Source organism: Eumetopias jubatus, unplaced genomic scaffold, assembly GCF_037043125.1.
Source record: "Eumetopias jubatus isolate StellerSeaLion01/CBP00866 unplaced genomic scaffold, mEumJub1_p1.0 scaffold_4, whole genome shotgun sequence".
Lineage (NCBI taxonomy): Eukaryota > Metazoa > Chordata > Mammalia > Carnivora > Otariidae > Eumetopias > Eumetopias jubatus.
This window is the reverse complement of record NW_028274810.1, coordinates 14,416,750-14,432,337: the sequence shown is the minus strand read 5'-3', so window position 1 is coordinate 14,432,337 and position 15,588 is coordinate 14,416,750. Positions and strand designations below refer to the sequence as shown.

General features: G+C 55.4%; 1 protein-coding gene across 1 annotated transcript; it reads left to right on the top strand.

Annotated features, from left to right (window-relative positions):
* The first annotated feature begins 2,472 nt into the window (after positions 1 to 2,472).
* On the top strand, positions 2,473 to 13,798 carry LOC114208054 (chymosin-like). Its single transcript, XM_028102162.1, has 9 exons — positions 2,473 to 2,534; positions 4,978 to 5,128; positions 5,992 to 6,109; positions 7,453 to 7,571; positions 9,609 to 9,808; positions 11,307 to 11,420; positions 12,148 to 12,292; positions 12,819 to 12,917; positions 13,661 to 13,798. The coding sequence occupies exons 1-9, from the start codon at positions 2,473 to 2,475 to the stop codon at positions 13,796 to 13,798; spliced, it is 1,146 nt and encodes a 381-aa protein (XP_027957963.1).
* Positions 13,799 to 15,588: the final 1,790 nt, after the last annotated feature.

The window sequence follows — 15,588 nt, the reverse complement described above, 5'->3', positions numbered from 1 at the left end:
TGATCCTCCCATGAGCTTCTCAGTGTCAGAAAAGGAAACTGAGGCACCAAGAGGTAAAGGGACTTACTCAAGGCCACACCACCACGTGGCAGACAGACCCAGGATTGAAACCCAAGACAGTCATGCCCTTTCCAGAAGCCACGCTCCCCTGTCAGCTGGCTCCTTGCCGTGGAAGATGTTTGTCCCTTTGGATCCCCCCATACTGCTTATCACAGCAGGGTCACACATATGGGGTCTTATCTGTCCCCACCCAGCTGTGGGCTCTCCAGGCGTGGAAATTACACCAGCTCCATATCTCTGTGGCCCTCGTGAGCACATTGAAGATCCTGCGTCGAACCAGCTTTGAGGCTGCTTATGTCTGAGTGGAGATCATGGTGGGCGTGGGTAACCCAGAACAGGTCATCCCCAGGCCCTGATTTGGTTTAGCCACTTTTGTGGGTCAGTCCCCAGGCACAAAGAACCTAGACCAAGGGGAGTCGTCCCCACCTGGTGCTGGGTAGCCGGTGATGAAATCTTATCACGGTTTTTCTAAAAGCTTTTGGCAGTTCATGCCTTGCCCCCGTGGATAAGCAGTTCTGATGCTCTGAGCAGCCTGGGCAGCATTCCTGATAGCGCGCACTTGAATGCTGTTAGAAGGATCCCAATCCCCTGAGTAAACCCAGAGCAACCAGTGCTAAGGGATCTTTAGTTTTTGGCTTCGAGGGTCACCTTCCAGCGGGAGGGATGGCTGAGCCTGACTTGCCAGGCTCATTGTTCAGGAGTGTTTGCTGCTGGGTCAGGCTGGGCCCGTGGGGATGCAGAGCAGAGTGCTCCAGTGCTCTGACGTGGTGGTGTTGACCCCGGAGGGGCCCGGCCCCAGGTGCTGCACACAGGCATGCCTGTCCCAAGCAGAACCGCCCCAGACTTGATATTGCAAACTCATGAGATTCTCATAGCATGCCGGGCCCCAGGGGGCTGTGTGTAGTGTGTCAGACCAGGGCTCTTGTGACAGTTCAAGGTCTTCTTCCTCAGGGGCAAGTCCATCAACCTCTCTGAGTCTCTGTCTAGTCATCTGTAGCTCGCCATAAAGACGGGGCCCTGCTGTGCTTTCAGAGTGCTGGCAAGACCGTTCATTCACTTATTTGCTTAACCAAATGTTTAGTGAGCATCTACTGTGTGCATCTACATCTACAGGTGTGGGGTAGGAAAGCCCACTCAGATGCAGGGCCGCTGGGACCGGAACACACAGGCCTTCTGAGGAGGGACGAGGTTGGCTGGGTGGGGCATTGCCATGGGAAGGATCCCATCTGGCTGTCTTCCTAGCTCCTGCCATAAAACTCTCAGTTCCCCTGTTGGTGGGCCTCATCAAATACAGGGAGCTTCTGGGTCTGTCCCTCTTCGTGTGCCCCTGTGTCCGGGGCCTACCGCATGCCCGCCTCTTTGGCTACCCAGCCTGCCCTCTCTGTCCCTTGCTCCCCAGACATCTGTCCCGCAGGGACACACTCTCCCACACACCTGTGGCCCCAAAGGCCCTGCTGAATCCTGATTTGATCCTGACTTTCCAGTTTATAGCCTCGCCTCACCCTGGGATGTGGTTTTCTCTACCCCTTCTGTGGCTGAGCCTTTGTTTCCCTTTTTGCCCTAATTCTCTCTCGGGGGCCGTCTACTCATCACAAAGCCCTGCATGTATCCTTCTGAGAAGCTCGGCCTAGGCCTCTGTGTGGGACTAGGGTGCCGCCTCTTGGCCTCACCTGTTGCCGAAATCTGACCATGGCGCCATATCCTCCTTCCTCTCTGTGTGTGTGACACACATCCGCTTTCCCTGTTCACCCTCGACAGCCCCCCCAGGGGCTCATGGGATCTGACATCTACCCCCCACCTTCTGAATAACATAGAACCAGGGGACATAGCCCAGACGGTGCAGGAGTCTTGGGCCTGCTGTCTCTCTTAGACCGGGGTGATGGATTGAAGGAGCACTCTCTGCCTCTGGAGTAGACGGAGCGTTCCCTGGAACGTGGGCCCGGGAGCACTGAGCTGGAGATTCCTGGACGGGGCAGGCTGCAGGCTCCCTATGAAGTCAGGCCCAGGGAGGAGAGGCAGCTAGGGCAGGAGAGGGGTCTGCTGCCAAGAAACCTCTTTACAGACCACCAGGGGGAACACGAGAAGGGTTTCTGGCGGTGGCCCCATCTGTGTTAGCTCAAGAAGTCCTGTTTGGAAGGGGAAATCAGTTGGGGAGGCCTCTGTAATATTTCCAAGCCTAAAGATCAAGCATGTGTACCCTTTGGCTTTGAAGTCCCGAAGTGGTGGAGTGTGGGGCTCTTATCGCAGAGGGTGTTGGGTACTCAGGGTACTATCTTAATGTGTTTGTGGAGCAGCCCGAAGTCAGGGGGTCATCTCTGCAGCCCGGGCTTGCAGCCAGAGGGGACCCAGCACTCTCTATAAAGGCTGTGGGAAGGGGGACTGGCTCCAGCAGTGGCCAGCCCGCAGTCCAGGATGAGGTGTCTCGTGGTGCTACTTGCAGTCTTTGCCCTCTCCCAGGGCGGTGGGATCTCCAGGTGGGTGTCAGGCGCCCGGGGTTGGGGGGGGCGTAGGGTGTCACAGGCACCTGCTCTGGGTGGGTCTCTCCTGTGGGTCTTCCCCCCTTGCCCCCATGGAATCGTCAGAGGCCCTGCTTCGGGTTCCCAGGATAGTCTTGCCTTCTCATTTGGAACCTTTCCCTCAAAGTATGCCCCCACCACTGCAGGGGTGGTGAGCAGCAACACAGGGTCAGATGGGCAGCCTGGGAAATTAAGGGCCTGGCTTCTGGAGTCAAACTGCCTGTGGTTCGATCCCCAGCTCCATCACTAACCTGACTTCCTGTGCCTTATTTCCTCTTCCGTTGCAAAAGCAGGGTAAGAGACAGCATCCATCTTGCAGGATTGTCATGAGGAATATACGAGTTGGTATTTGTAAAATGCTTTGAATAGTGCCTGGCACATGATAAGAGCTATGTATGCATTTCTTAAACAAAGTAAAGTTCCCTCTATGGGTGAGAATCCCAAGTTTTCCTCCAAAATTAATAACTGATATTTCTTTTTTTGATACTTTTGTTTGAAATGATTTTTAAAAAAAGTCATCTCTATACCCAACATGGGGCTTGAACTCATGACCCCAAGATCAAGAGTCACATGCTCTACCGACTGAGCCAGCCAGGTGCCCCATAACTGATATTTCTTGAGCTGCTTGCTGCTAGGTGCCACGAAACCTCCTGGATTAGGTAGGTATTATTATTTGCATTTTACAGATGAGGAAGCTGTTGTTCGGGGAGGGTCCCTGAGCTACCCAAGGCCACATGGTTCATAATGGAGGGGCTAGGACTTGGTCCCAAGTGGACTTATGCTCTTGCCACAAAATCACACTATCTCCGGTTCCCAGGCTCGAGCTCCATCAAGCCATGAGCCTGGGGTAACCTGAATCCGTCCCTGGGAAGCTGGATCCCTGAAAAGGGCCCAGTCAGAGCTCCTTGTGTCTTGAAAGTGAAGTTCTTTCTAACCAGGCATCGGGTGATCTCAGTGCAGGGACTGGGGGCAGCACTGGGGGAATGGAGGTTTCCATGCGGTTGGAGCCTCCCGGTTCTCGGCGTGGGGCAGTGGGCTGTCGGCGCCCCTCTGAGGGAGGATCTCTGGGGCCTCATACTGGACACAGCAGCTCAGGGGAGAAGAAGCTGCTGCTGTGGGGGTCACCAGGCATTCCGTGAGTGGGTGCTGAGCTGAGTGGGAGCAGGAGGCCAGCAAGCAGAACGCTTTGGGGACCTGGACATGGGGGACACAGGAAAGGGTAGCTGAAGAATTGGGCCTGGGAGCCTCCTTCCTTTTCTAGCATCAGAGACAAAGGCTGAGAAACATCTTGAGGACCTTTTATTTCTGTTGGGCCCTGCCTGAAGCCACACTTGAAGGCTGGGGGAGGGAGGCACCAGAGGAGAGACCATAATTCACATACAGGGCTGTTCCATATGGGATCTGTTTGGCATGTGAACAACACGAGAAAACCCATTTTTCTCTGAGGGTCTTAAAACTCCTGCCATTTTATTACTCTCAAAGCACTTTCATAGCCGCAGTCTCCGCTTGTCCGTAAATCAGCCCCGCAGAGGAGGACCGCATGGCCCTTAGAACTGGAGGGACACCAGGATCATCAGCCTGTATTCCTTCAACCTACAGGAGGGGAAACTAGGAACCAGAGAGGTGAAGCTACTCGGTTTGGTCAAAGGCAGGGCTGGAGAGAGGCTGGAAAGGAAGGAGGTCGCCCATTTTGCAGAGACAGAGCTGAAGCTCAGAGGGCCTTGGGGCGGGGGGAGCCTACTCCAGGGGCCACAGCCTGCAGAGTAGGGTCTAGAACCCTTCTGCTGTTCTCTCCCTCTCGATGCTCTTCTGTTGATTTGCTTCCATCATCCAACTCCTAAACTCTATCAGAAGCTCCCTGAGGACCACAATCTGTACTGAAACTCTCTGAAGAATTTCCACACACTTTAGGCTACCCAGAGAGCCAATCACAGGGGTCGCAAGGGAGGGAGCATTTTTACAGCATTTAGCAGAGTGTGGGGGACATCATTTCCTCTCCAGACAGCCTGCTCCCAGACGGCAGAGGCTGTAGTCCTGGGCTCCATACGATGTTTGGCCCCTGGCAGGCAGGCAGCAAGAATTTGGAGACTGAACGAATGATACTGTGTCTCTCAAACCTCAGAGTTGCGAAACTTATTAGCAGGCTATAAAATACATCCGTTGAGTCTCCGCCAGCATTAAGAAAAGAGAAAGGAATAGGGAACATCAGAGCGGATCGTGTTTAGTAAGGGTAAGCACTGAATTGTGAACTGATGTAGAAATCTAATTTTACCTTTGAGTTATGATTAAAAAAATGTGAGGGTGGAGATTACAGAGCCCAGAGTCTCTGGGCAATTCTCCGAGGCCGGGCAGCCCTGAGGAGATGCCCATTGGCATCATGAATTCTTCCCTGTCTCCTCAGGGTCCCTCTGCACAAAGGCAAGTCGCTGAGAAAGGCCCTGAAGGAGCGTGGGCTCCTGGAGGACTTTCTGAAGACACACCCGTATTCCATCAGCAAGAAGTATTCCAACTTGGAGAAGGTGGCCAGCGAGCCCTTGACCAACTACCTGGACGTAAGTGGCTCTGCCCCCTTCCAATAATGCTTCTCTCACAGAGTGTGATGGATGCCCCCTCCCGGCCCCTGCCTATTTCCCCCCTTCTAGGAATCATGGAGCCCCACGGGCTGTGGAGGCCACCCCCCCGCCCCTCAGTCAGCTCTGCACGGGGCCAGCAGACCCGGCAAAGGTGAGGCTCTGAAGGTCACTGCCAGAAGGGTCTGAGCTCAGGCAACCTGCAGACAACATCCCTCGGGGCACGTAATTTGCTCCCAGGTGCATCCCCATGCCTGTTTCTCCCAGCCCAGAGGACCTATGTCTTAGTCTGGACTCAGCAGGGATGGGGCTCTGGTGCCATCTATAGCCGCCCCTGGTGCCCTCTTCCTTCCTGGAGCCTGTCTCTCCCTCATCTGTCACTCTTGGCAATAAAGAGCCAGGCTTGTCTTTCCTGTGCTCTCATTGCCTTATCTAGGTCATGCTCACCCCTGCCCCGACCTAAGTTCTGACACATGGGGAGGCTGGCCAGGAGGGGTGGCAGGGACAGCTTCGGTCGGGATCTGGGGTCCGTACCTCACTGGTGTCCCATCTCTATGTCCCTGCCCCTGGCAGGCAGGGCCCAGTCTTCCTACCGGGAAGTGCTGATGTTTTGGTCTCATGTCTGCTTCTGGGGCTGATTCCAGCGGTGGTTGTAGGGCTTGTGGGAGGGGCAGGCCAGCACAGCTGGGTGGGGGGTGAGGGGGGAGCCCAGTGTGGCCGCTGGAGATGGAGAACCCTCCCCAGTGATCCTCATTTCCCCCTCTTCCCCTTTTCTCCATGCCAAGCATCGACCCTTATCCCTATGCTGCGCTCCCCACCCCTGACCCCCTGCTATCTGTCCCCAGTGTCAGTACTTTGGGAAGATCTACATCGGGACCCCGCCCCAGGAATTCACCGTGGTGTTTGACACCGGCTCCTCGGACCTCTGGGTGCCCTCTGTCTACTGCAAGAGTTATGCTTGCCGTGAGTGACCCCCCTTTCCAGCCCGCCCCTCCAGGCTCAGACCCCAGGGCCACTGTCAGCCCTGCGTAGTGAAAGGAGAAAGCTGGACTCCTTTGGAGCCTACTCTGAAAGTCTGTGAATCTCAGTGACATCAACAGATGACTATGGAGGCCTGGCCACTTTGGAAAAAAAGATGTTAAATGCCGCTAGGCAGAGATGGGGTCGGGCTTCATGTTTTAAACGTCAGAAAGCAATGTCAGATGTTGGTCTCGTGGATTCGGGCTGCATCAGAGGCTACACTGGGGGCTTTTGGACAAGAGGTTGGGTCAGCTTGGAAACAAGGAGAGGGTTTGCTTAGATTCTGGCCACCGCTCTTGAGTTGCAGCGTGCTGGGGAGAACGTGGGTACAGGAGAGCTTGCTTCGACATTCCCAGCCTCCCGGTTGTGCCCCATCTCCTTGCTCAGCCCTTCCAACTGCTCACAGATTGAGAAGGTGTGCAAATCATGGGTCTGATGTATAAAGCACCAGTTGGAAATTAGGGAAGCTTAGGCTATTTATTTATTTAAAAATATTTTATTTATTTATTTGAGAGAGAGCACGAGAGAGAGAGTGGAGAGCACAAGCTGGGGGAGCGGCAGGCAGAGAGAGAGAAACAGACTCCCCACTGAGCAGGGAGCCCAATGCAGGGCTCGATCCCAGGACCTTGGGATCATGATCTAAGCCAAAGGCAGATGCTTAACCTACTGAGCCACCCAGGAGCGCTGATATTTACTTATTTATTTAGTCTTTATCAGGAAGCAAGACAAGCTGCTGACCCTCCGGGGTCTTTAGTTCTCCTTTCTATAAAATGGGGCTATGATATGCCAGTGGGTGCTGGGGGAATAAAGTGACAGGTTCTATAACTAGTGATGAGTAAACGTTTAATACATGTTAATAATTTAATTTAATACATGTTAATAATTTATTTCTCCAACAATCCTGGGAGATTCGTGCTCTTATTATCCCCCTTTACCAGAGAAGGAAGCAAAGTTCAGAGAAGAAAAGAGTCTTGCCTAAGGTTACAAAGCTGGTAAAAGTGACAAGTCAATGGAAACCACAGGGATGGCTTTTTTCTTTCTTATTTTGTTTGGAAGCTACACAGGTAGCGCTGGGGTTCCAAGAGGCGGGTGGAGCAGCACAAGATAATTTTTCTTTACCAGACTGTGGGGGATCAAGAGAGAGTGGGCTGCTTATTTTCTGCAGTGAGAATGGTTAGTATGTAGACCACATTCTCACAAGACCCAGTGAGGGTCTCAGCCCTGGCGGGCACTGTCAGAGACAAGAAGATTCTACAGGCCTCACCAACCCTGGGTCTGTGTTTCAGAAAACCATCACCGCTTTGACCCGGCCAAGTCCTCCACCTTCCAGAACCTGAACAAGGCTCTGTCCATCCAGTACGGCACGGGCAGCATGCAGGGCTTCCTGGGCGTTGACACCGTCACAGTGAGTGGGGCTTGAGGCCAGTGGGGCTGCCACGCAGACACACAGGCTCTGGCGGGCCGTGCCTCCAGCCGGGGTGGAGAGGCCCTCTGCGTCCTGCCCCTGGGGGGCCTGGTGGGTAGGGATTCTAGGAGGGATCTTAGGCAACAGGGACTGTGGCTCATCCTTCCCTCTTCTCCTTCCCATGCCAGACCCCAGAGTCCCCCCTGAGAGGCTTCTCCGTGCCCCGTGTCTACCTTCCCCATCCTTTTTCATCTGTCCTGGCCATAGTTGGTTCCAAATCCCGAGCCTGTGCCAGCACCGAGCTCCCCAGTGTCATCTGTGGGATCTCATTGTGAACTGAGTTCTTAGGAAGGTACTTTAACCCATTGTGCAGACGAGGAAACTGAAGTGCCCAGGGGTTGGTCCCCTGTGGGAATCACACAGCTGGTGGCTGGGAGCTGAGTGTCAGACCCACGCCCCGACTCTCTGAGTGGTGCCCTGGGCTTACGCTCACTTCTTCACCCGGGAAGGCGAGTCCTCTGCCCAGGCGCCATGGAGCAGCATCTCCTTTCAGTCAGGGAGCATCTGTGCCCTCTGGACAAGGGTTCCCCTGCCTTTTGCCGCTTTTTGGCTTCTAAAGTACTCAACACCGTGGTGGACACATAGGAAGTGCTCAGTACACATCAGCCTCCTGCTTTCCTTCCTCACCCACTGTCCAAGACTAAAAATCAAGCGGCATCCCCTGGGGCTTATCACCTCCGTCTTCCTGGAATTCTTCCTGGGTGTGGCTGAAGGCTCGTTTGCTTTGAGCCCGAAGGGACACGGAGGCCCCAGAGCCACCGGCTGAGGTGGTCCCAGCAGACAGGGGGCCCGGGAAGGCGAATCCCTTGCCCGGGGGTCCTACTTCCTCTGAGGCCTGGAGTCATTTGCTTTCTTTTCTGCGGTTCTGAGTTCAGGGGGGGAAACCCCACATCTTCACGAAGGACCTGGTCCGAGGCTGCTGGCCTCAGCCATGGTGCGCTGGGTGGCCTTCACCTGCCCACCTTGGGCGGAGGGTGGGAGAGAGAGCCACAGGGGTCAGGGCCTCCTCAGCACGGTCATGTGCAAATGAGGACAAGTTGGGGCATTGGAGGAGGAGAAAGAAGATTGGCGTGGGCGAAGAAGTGTGGGTCAAGGGCTCAGAGGCATGAGATGAGGTGTGAAAAACAGGGTCAGCACATGAGGGGACTCTTGGACAAAGGCTTCCTCCCGAGTGCCACTGGGGGCTTCTGGAGGGTCGTTGCAAGGGGTGACATGACTGGACGTCCATTTTCAAAGATCACTTTGGCTGCATGTGTGGATGATGGTTTGGCTATAAGGGGACAGCTTGGAAGCTGGAGGCCCCTGTGAGCTCAGAAAGGGCTGGTGGGCACAGCAGCCTTCCAGGAAGTGGGCAGATTAACAGGAGATTTGGAGGTAGCGCTCCCTTAGCATAGTGCCATTAATGTCCAATGGCCAAACATTTCCTAAATGCTCGATACAGGTTCAGCATTCGTATTATATGGGCCCAAGCGTTGCCTTGAGATGCAGGTGTTGGCTCAGAGAGGTGCTTGTTCAAGGTCACACCGTCAGCACGCAACAGAGCAAGGATGCCCAGCTAGGTCTATTCGATGCAAAGTGGGTGCATGTTCTTTCTGTCCATTGTGCTGCCCCAGGTGTTCCCTGGCAGATGCCCCAGGTGTAGCCGATGATAGGGCTGCAGGCTGGCAGGGGGCCTTGGAGCCTCTCTCACCCCACCCCCTTCTTTGGGCTCACCCCCCAGCTTCTGCACTGTGAGCACTGCCGTCTGCACCCTTCACCGGGTCCTCGCTTCCTCCGTCCCTGGCCCCTCCAGGATCATTTCCTCACAACACAGCACAGAGCTGGGGAATGAGGGCTTTTCACTCTTAAGCTCACATAACTACATTGCCTGGAGGAGGGAGGGTGGGGGGTGGCCTACAAGGCTGATCCCAATACCGGCCTGCCCTGGGATCTTCCTGCCTCTGGCCCCTGGTGGAGGACACTTGGCTTCTCTTGAAGGTCTCCAATATCGTGGACTCCCAGCAGACTGTGGGCCTGAGCACCCAGGAGCCTGGCAACGTCTTTACCTACTCTGAGTTCGATGGGATCCTGGGGCTGGCCTACCCCTCTCTGGCCTCCGAGTACTCAGTGCCAGTGTTCGACAACATGATGCAGAAGCACCTGGTGGCCCAAGACCTGTTCTCTGTTTATTTGTCCAGGTAGGAGCTGTCCCCAGCCAGAGCCAGACTGTCATGGCCTGGCAAGGTCTGTTGGCTGAGGAATGTCTACCCCTTTGGGAGCCTGCAACCCCAGGGTGGTGGCCAGAATCCAAGCAAACCCTCTCCTTGTTTCTAGGCTTACTTAACCTCTTTTCCAAAAGCCCCTAGTGTAGCCTCTGATGCAGCCCAAATCCACGGGACCAACATCTGACATTGCTTTCTGGCATTTAAAACATGAAGCCTGACCCATCTCAGCCTAGGGGCGTTTAACATCTTTTTTCCAAAGTGGCCAGGCCTCCATAATCATCTGTTGATGCCACTGAGATTCACAGACTTTCCAGAGTAGGCTCCAAAGGAGTCCAGCCTTCTTTCACTATGCAGGAAACTGAGGCCTGGCAGGACAGTCGCCCTGGGAACTGGTGGCTAAGTCACACATGGAGCCCAGGGCTCCTGACTCCCAGTCCAGTGCTCCCTCCTCTGTCCTCCTGCCCCCGTGTTGGTGCAGCTCAGCTGGACAGAAAGGCAGGTGGCAGGATGGGGAAAAAGGCACCACACTCAGGAGAAAGAAGGTGCTGGGCCACTGAGGTCAAGGGCACCCCGGCAAGGGGTACACTGGGGCATTCATGCATTCATTCACTCCATCAATATTTATGGGCTGTTACTATGTGCAGGTTATGCCAGAAGAAGGGGATACATCAGCAAACAAGACAAACTGAGAGTTAACTTTCTAGGAGGCAGAGCAGACAACACGCAATCACACAATTACACTTACAGTTGTGAGAAGGGCACTCACTGCAGGCAGATCTGGGTGCAGGGAAAACTTAGCACTGAGGAAAACCCAGTCGGTTGGAAGTGCGTGTGCAGGCTGGGCAGGGGAAGCTTCTCTGAGGCACGAGGGGGAGCTCGCCAGGTGAGACAGAGGCCAGCATGCTTCAGGCAGTGGGGACAGCATGTGCTAGAGCCCGGGGGGTGAGACAGAGCTTGCTGCGGTCTAGGAACTAAAAGCCTCGGAGTGGAGCAGGTGACACTAGTGCGCCCATGCTTGTTGGCCGCGAGGAAAGCCCCAGCAGGAAGAGAGGGGTGGAGGGGGGCAGTTTTAATCCAAAGTCTGTGGGACATGGTTGAAGACCTTCTCTCCTACTTGAAGCCAAAGGGCTGGGGACAGGGGGGTGGGCACAGGGTGACAGCTGCGGTTGGCCCCATCCGAGCCTGGTGCTCATGGGAACTGTGTGATGGTTACTTCCCGCCACCCCCCCCGGCTGCAGGTGCTGCCTCAGCCTGGGGGCTGCAGAGCTCAGAGAGAGGATGCTGTTATCAGGGAAAAGCCCTGAAGAGCAGGGAGGCCTGGAGAGCTCACTCAAAGCCTGCGGGGTGGAGGTGGGGGTCGAGGGCAGGGAGGATGGTGGGGCCTGGTCTCAGTGGCATCTGCCCCGCTCCGTATGGGGCTGCACCCAGCCTGGGTGTCCCAGTGCCACCACACACCTTTCCTTGGTTTCAGGAATGGCCAGGGGAGCATGCTCACGCTGGGAGCCATTGACCCATCCTACTACACAGGTTCCCTGCACTGGGTGCCTGTGACCGTGCAGGAGTACTGGCAGTTCTCCGTGGACAGGTGAGTGAGCAGCAGCCCTGGGCCCCAGCCACAGGCCCGCCTCCAGGTATGGGGACGCCAGGGCCTGCGGATCAGCTCACGAGGCTCTGAGAAGGGCCGCAACGCAGGAGCCTGTAAGCCCATCACATCAGATTCTGAATTGGACCCTTGCAAGGTCAGTGAGCTTTGTCAGCGAGAATGCTGACGTTTCCCACTGCTTTATTAATAAGAGCCCTGCCCTTCCTGAGCCCTTACTACCTGCGAGGCATTGGGCTGAAGGATAACAGGACTGTCTTGTTCATTCCTCACTAAAACCCTAGGAGGTGGGTGCCACCCTAGTATCCTCATTTTATAATTTACTAATGTCAAGTCTGAACCTCATGACCATCCCTGAAGGAAGTCAAGGAAGGGGTTGTTAATGTACCCGTTTTGTGGGTGAGAAGCCCGAGGTCAGGAAGGTTGGTAATTTGCACAAGGCTTGCAGCAAGTGACTGGCAGGGAGGAGGCCCGAAACCAAACCTTTAGGCAACTAGTGCTCATTCCATCCCTTAATCACATGACTCCGCTGGTTTTTTTTTTTTTTTTTTAAAAGATTTATTTATTTATTTGAAGGTCGGGGAGAGGCAGAGAGTCTTAAGCTTGGGCTTCCTCCCTGTCTGAGGATCCTGGCAGGGGAGGATGGGAGGGGCTAAGGAGGGGGTGCTGGATGCTGGGCGCACTGCGAGGCTGCCCTTTTCCCACTCTGCAGGGTTACTGTCAATGGCGTGGTGGTGGCCTGTGATGGTGGCTGTCAGGCCATCCTGGACACAGGCACCTCCATGCTGGTCGGGCCCAGCAGCGACATCGTCAACATCCAGACAGCCATTGGAGCCACACAGGACCAATATGGCGAGGTGAGGCCAGGCCCATTTCCCTGGAGGGTCTGGGATGTCTCAGGAGGCCTTCACCGTGGTCTTCCAGCTTGGCCCACCATGGCTGTGGGAGCTCTCCCATCTCATGCAGAGGCCGAGGTCTGCCTCCTGTCCCCCAGGAGGATGGTGCATCCCTGACTCACTGAGCTCGGCTGTAACCCCTTGTTCCTCATCTACCCACGGGTCTCCTTGCTTCCCCCCTGACTCCTAAGCACTCCCAGGGTCCTGGGTGAGCTCTGGCTGAGCCTGGAGGGGAAACACGGAGGCCAATCCCCCTTTGTCTCAAGCTGGGGTCTGTTCCTGTGTTGGCTGACAGCAGGTCCCACTCAATGTAACTCTTTTGAGGCCTGAGGGCCTCCCTAGAGTCCTCTGAGTGGGCAGACATCCACCCCCCTCCCCGACACTTGACTCCAGTGCAGAGGAGGGGGTCCTGCCTTGGCCCTTCTCTGCCTCATGGAGCTTGATCAGATCCATTGCCCGTCTAAGATGACTTTCTTCTGGTCTTTAGTTTGACATCAACTGCAGGAGTCTGAGCAGCATGCCTGAGGTGGTCTTTGAGATCCACGGCCAAAAGTACCCACTGCCCTCCTCCGCCTATACCAGCACGGTAGGAGTTCCTGGGAGAGGAAGCCTAGGTTCACCTAGGCCCCCTCCTCTCTCCTGGCAAGTCAGCCAGTTGTAAAGTGGGAGAATGCAGGAGGTGCATTTAGACGAACTGGCCTTTCTGAGTGGGGCCCTGTTGTCCTCGGGCCTCATCTGTGGCCAATACAGCCTCATCCTGGGAGAAATGGGGCAGACAGAAAGTATAGAGCCCGGCAACCTAAGGGAGGGTGGGGTAGGCAGGACCACAGCCCCTGTGGGAACCCCATCTACTGCTCTAGCTTCTAAGCCCAGGAGCCTGGAGCATTCTCTAGGACTTTCGTAGGCAGCCTGGGCTTTGTGGGGACCCAACCCTTATCCCACCTGACCCACTGGCCTCAGCTTTGACCTATCCCTGAGTACACACAACTGGCAAGGCCTCGGGCCCCCAGGCCTGCTCTGGCTGGTCAGCAGGGCAGTAGGTGATGAGAGGATGGGGGGGTGCTGGAGAGGACAAGTAAGGGGGAACGGGGTGAGGAGACCCCACCGAGTTCTCTTTGCATTAAGTCACTTGATTTTCTGAATATCAATTTCTTCATCTGTTGAGTGGGATGAATCTGATACTTGTCTGCTTCCCTCGGAAGGTGATTTCAAGGATATGAAAAGAAATGCTAGCTGGGAGAGGGACTGTGGGGGTTGGGGGGGGTGGCCCACCTACAGACACGGTGACCGGGCTTGGGCCCAGCTTCATCTCAGCCTTGCCTTTCCCAGGATATGGGCTTCTGCACCAGTGGCTTCCAGGGTGAAGGAAATTCCCAGCTGTGGATCCTGGGGGATGTCTTCATCCGCGAGTATTACAGCGTCTTTGACAGGGTCAACAACCGCTTGGGGCTGGCCAAGGCCATCTGATGGCACCGCTGAGCACGGACCACGCACGCATGCCCCAAACACGCAAGCGTGCGTGCACATACACGCACATGTACACATACAGATCAGGTTTTCAGGCGCATGGTTTAATAAATACCATATCTCTGCAAAGTGTGGCTTCTGTGGGGCCAGAGCCCTGCGCCGTTGTGGGGGTAGGGACGTGGCATCACGTGGTGTCCGGTGGCATCACGTGGTGTCCGGCGGCATTGGGGCTACATGGGTGGGGGAGGGTTGGGGACACTGTTGGTGGGTGGAGACTTTCACAAGGGATTTGGCCACTTCAAGCTTAGGTCAGGTAAAAGCAAGACCTGTCTTGCCTTTGTGTTCTCCCACTCGGTCTTTCTGGGGAAAGGGTACAATAAAAGAGACCTTTGCAAGGTGACGCTTCTACCTGGGGATCAAGGGCTTGGGTGTGGGGCTGTGTAGAGAACATTGGCCCAGGGAGAGACAAGCTCTAGGTCTGTTAAGAAAAGGGCTTCAGGGCATTTTGGAGAACACAGTGGAATAGGCAGAAGGCACCTAGGGAGGTCTGAGGGTCCTGAGGTTGCCATTAATGAGGAAGAACCACAGCTGAAAGTCCCATCCTCAGTCTTAGACTCTGACCCTGACTCACCAGCACATGGAGAGTGGCTCCATCGCTGGGGCAGACCCACCTGCAAGGGCTCTGGGAGGCTGGGAATCAAAGTAAACACCAGTGCTCAGTGAAGACCCTCTAGTGCTCAGGGGGGACCCCTAGCTCTCAGAGGGGACCCTAGTGCCCAGTGAAGACCCCCTAGTGCTCAGGGGGGACCCCTAGCTCTCAGAGAGGACCCCTAGTGCTCAGTAAGGACCCCTAGCTCTCAAAGAGGACCCTAGTGCTCGGTAAGTACCCCTAGCTCTCAAAGAGGACCCTAGTGCTCGGTAAGTACCCCTAGCTCTCAAAGAGGACCCTAGTGCCCAGTGAAGACCCCCTAGTGCTCAGGGGGGACCCCAGCTCTCAGAAAGGACCCCTAGTGCTCAGTAAGGACCCCTAGCTCTCAGCAAGGACACCTAGTGCACAGCCAGGACCCCTAGTGCTCAGTGAGGACCCCTAGTGCTCAGCAAGGACCCCCTAGTCCACAGCTGTCAGTAGACAGATCACTCCCGCTCTGAGGTTCCTACAGCTCCTTTCAGGAGGGGAGAGGCCACATGGGAAATGCAGACCAGAGGGTTAGAACAGAGGGATCCAGGTGGATTTAAGGGGTTTTCCCAGTTATGCTACCCTGAAGCCCCATTGGGGTCAGGCAGACAAGTTTCTTGGGGGGATTTCAGTGCTCAGAGCCCCCTTGGTAGGCTCCCTGGACAGTTCTCAGCTGAGCTGCACACATTTGCTCCCTTGACCTTCCTTCCTTTTTCTTTGTGCCCCTTCCCTTGGCAGTCTCCCGACAGGCTTCTGTTTTCTAAACCACAGCCAGTCTGGCCCCCAATTTTGTGACTGGGCTTTAAGTCACACCTTCATGGTGGCTGGACTCTCAGAAGGCTCAGAAAGGGGGCTGGGGCCAGGTTCATATCTAGTCCCCGCCCCACCTTATCCTGACTACGCTTGCCCTGCAAATAGCTGGAGAGCAGGGGAGTCATGCATGCAGCAGTCTCAGAGAACAAGATGGAAGCTACAGATTTGGCCATGACACTTGACAAAGGAGACTGTCCTTTAGGAAGAGGAGTGGGGGGGGGCTTCCAGTGGGAGCTGCTGATGGGGTCCTGTTAAGAGGCTCCCTTGGGGGCATCTCTTGGGGTCCTTCTCAGCTCTATGC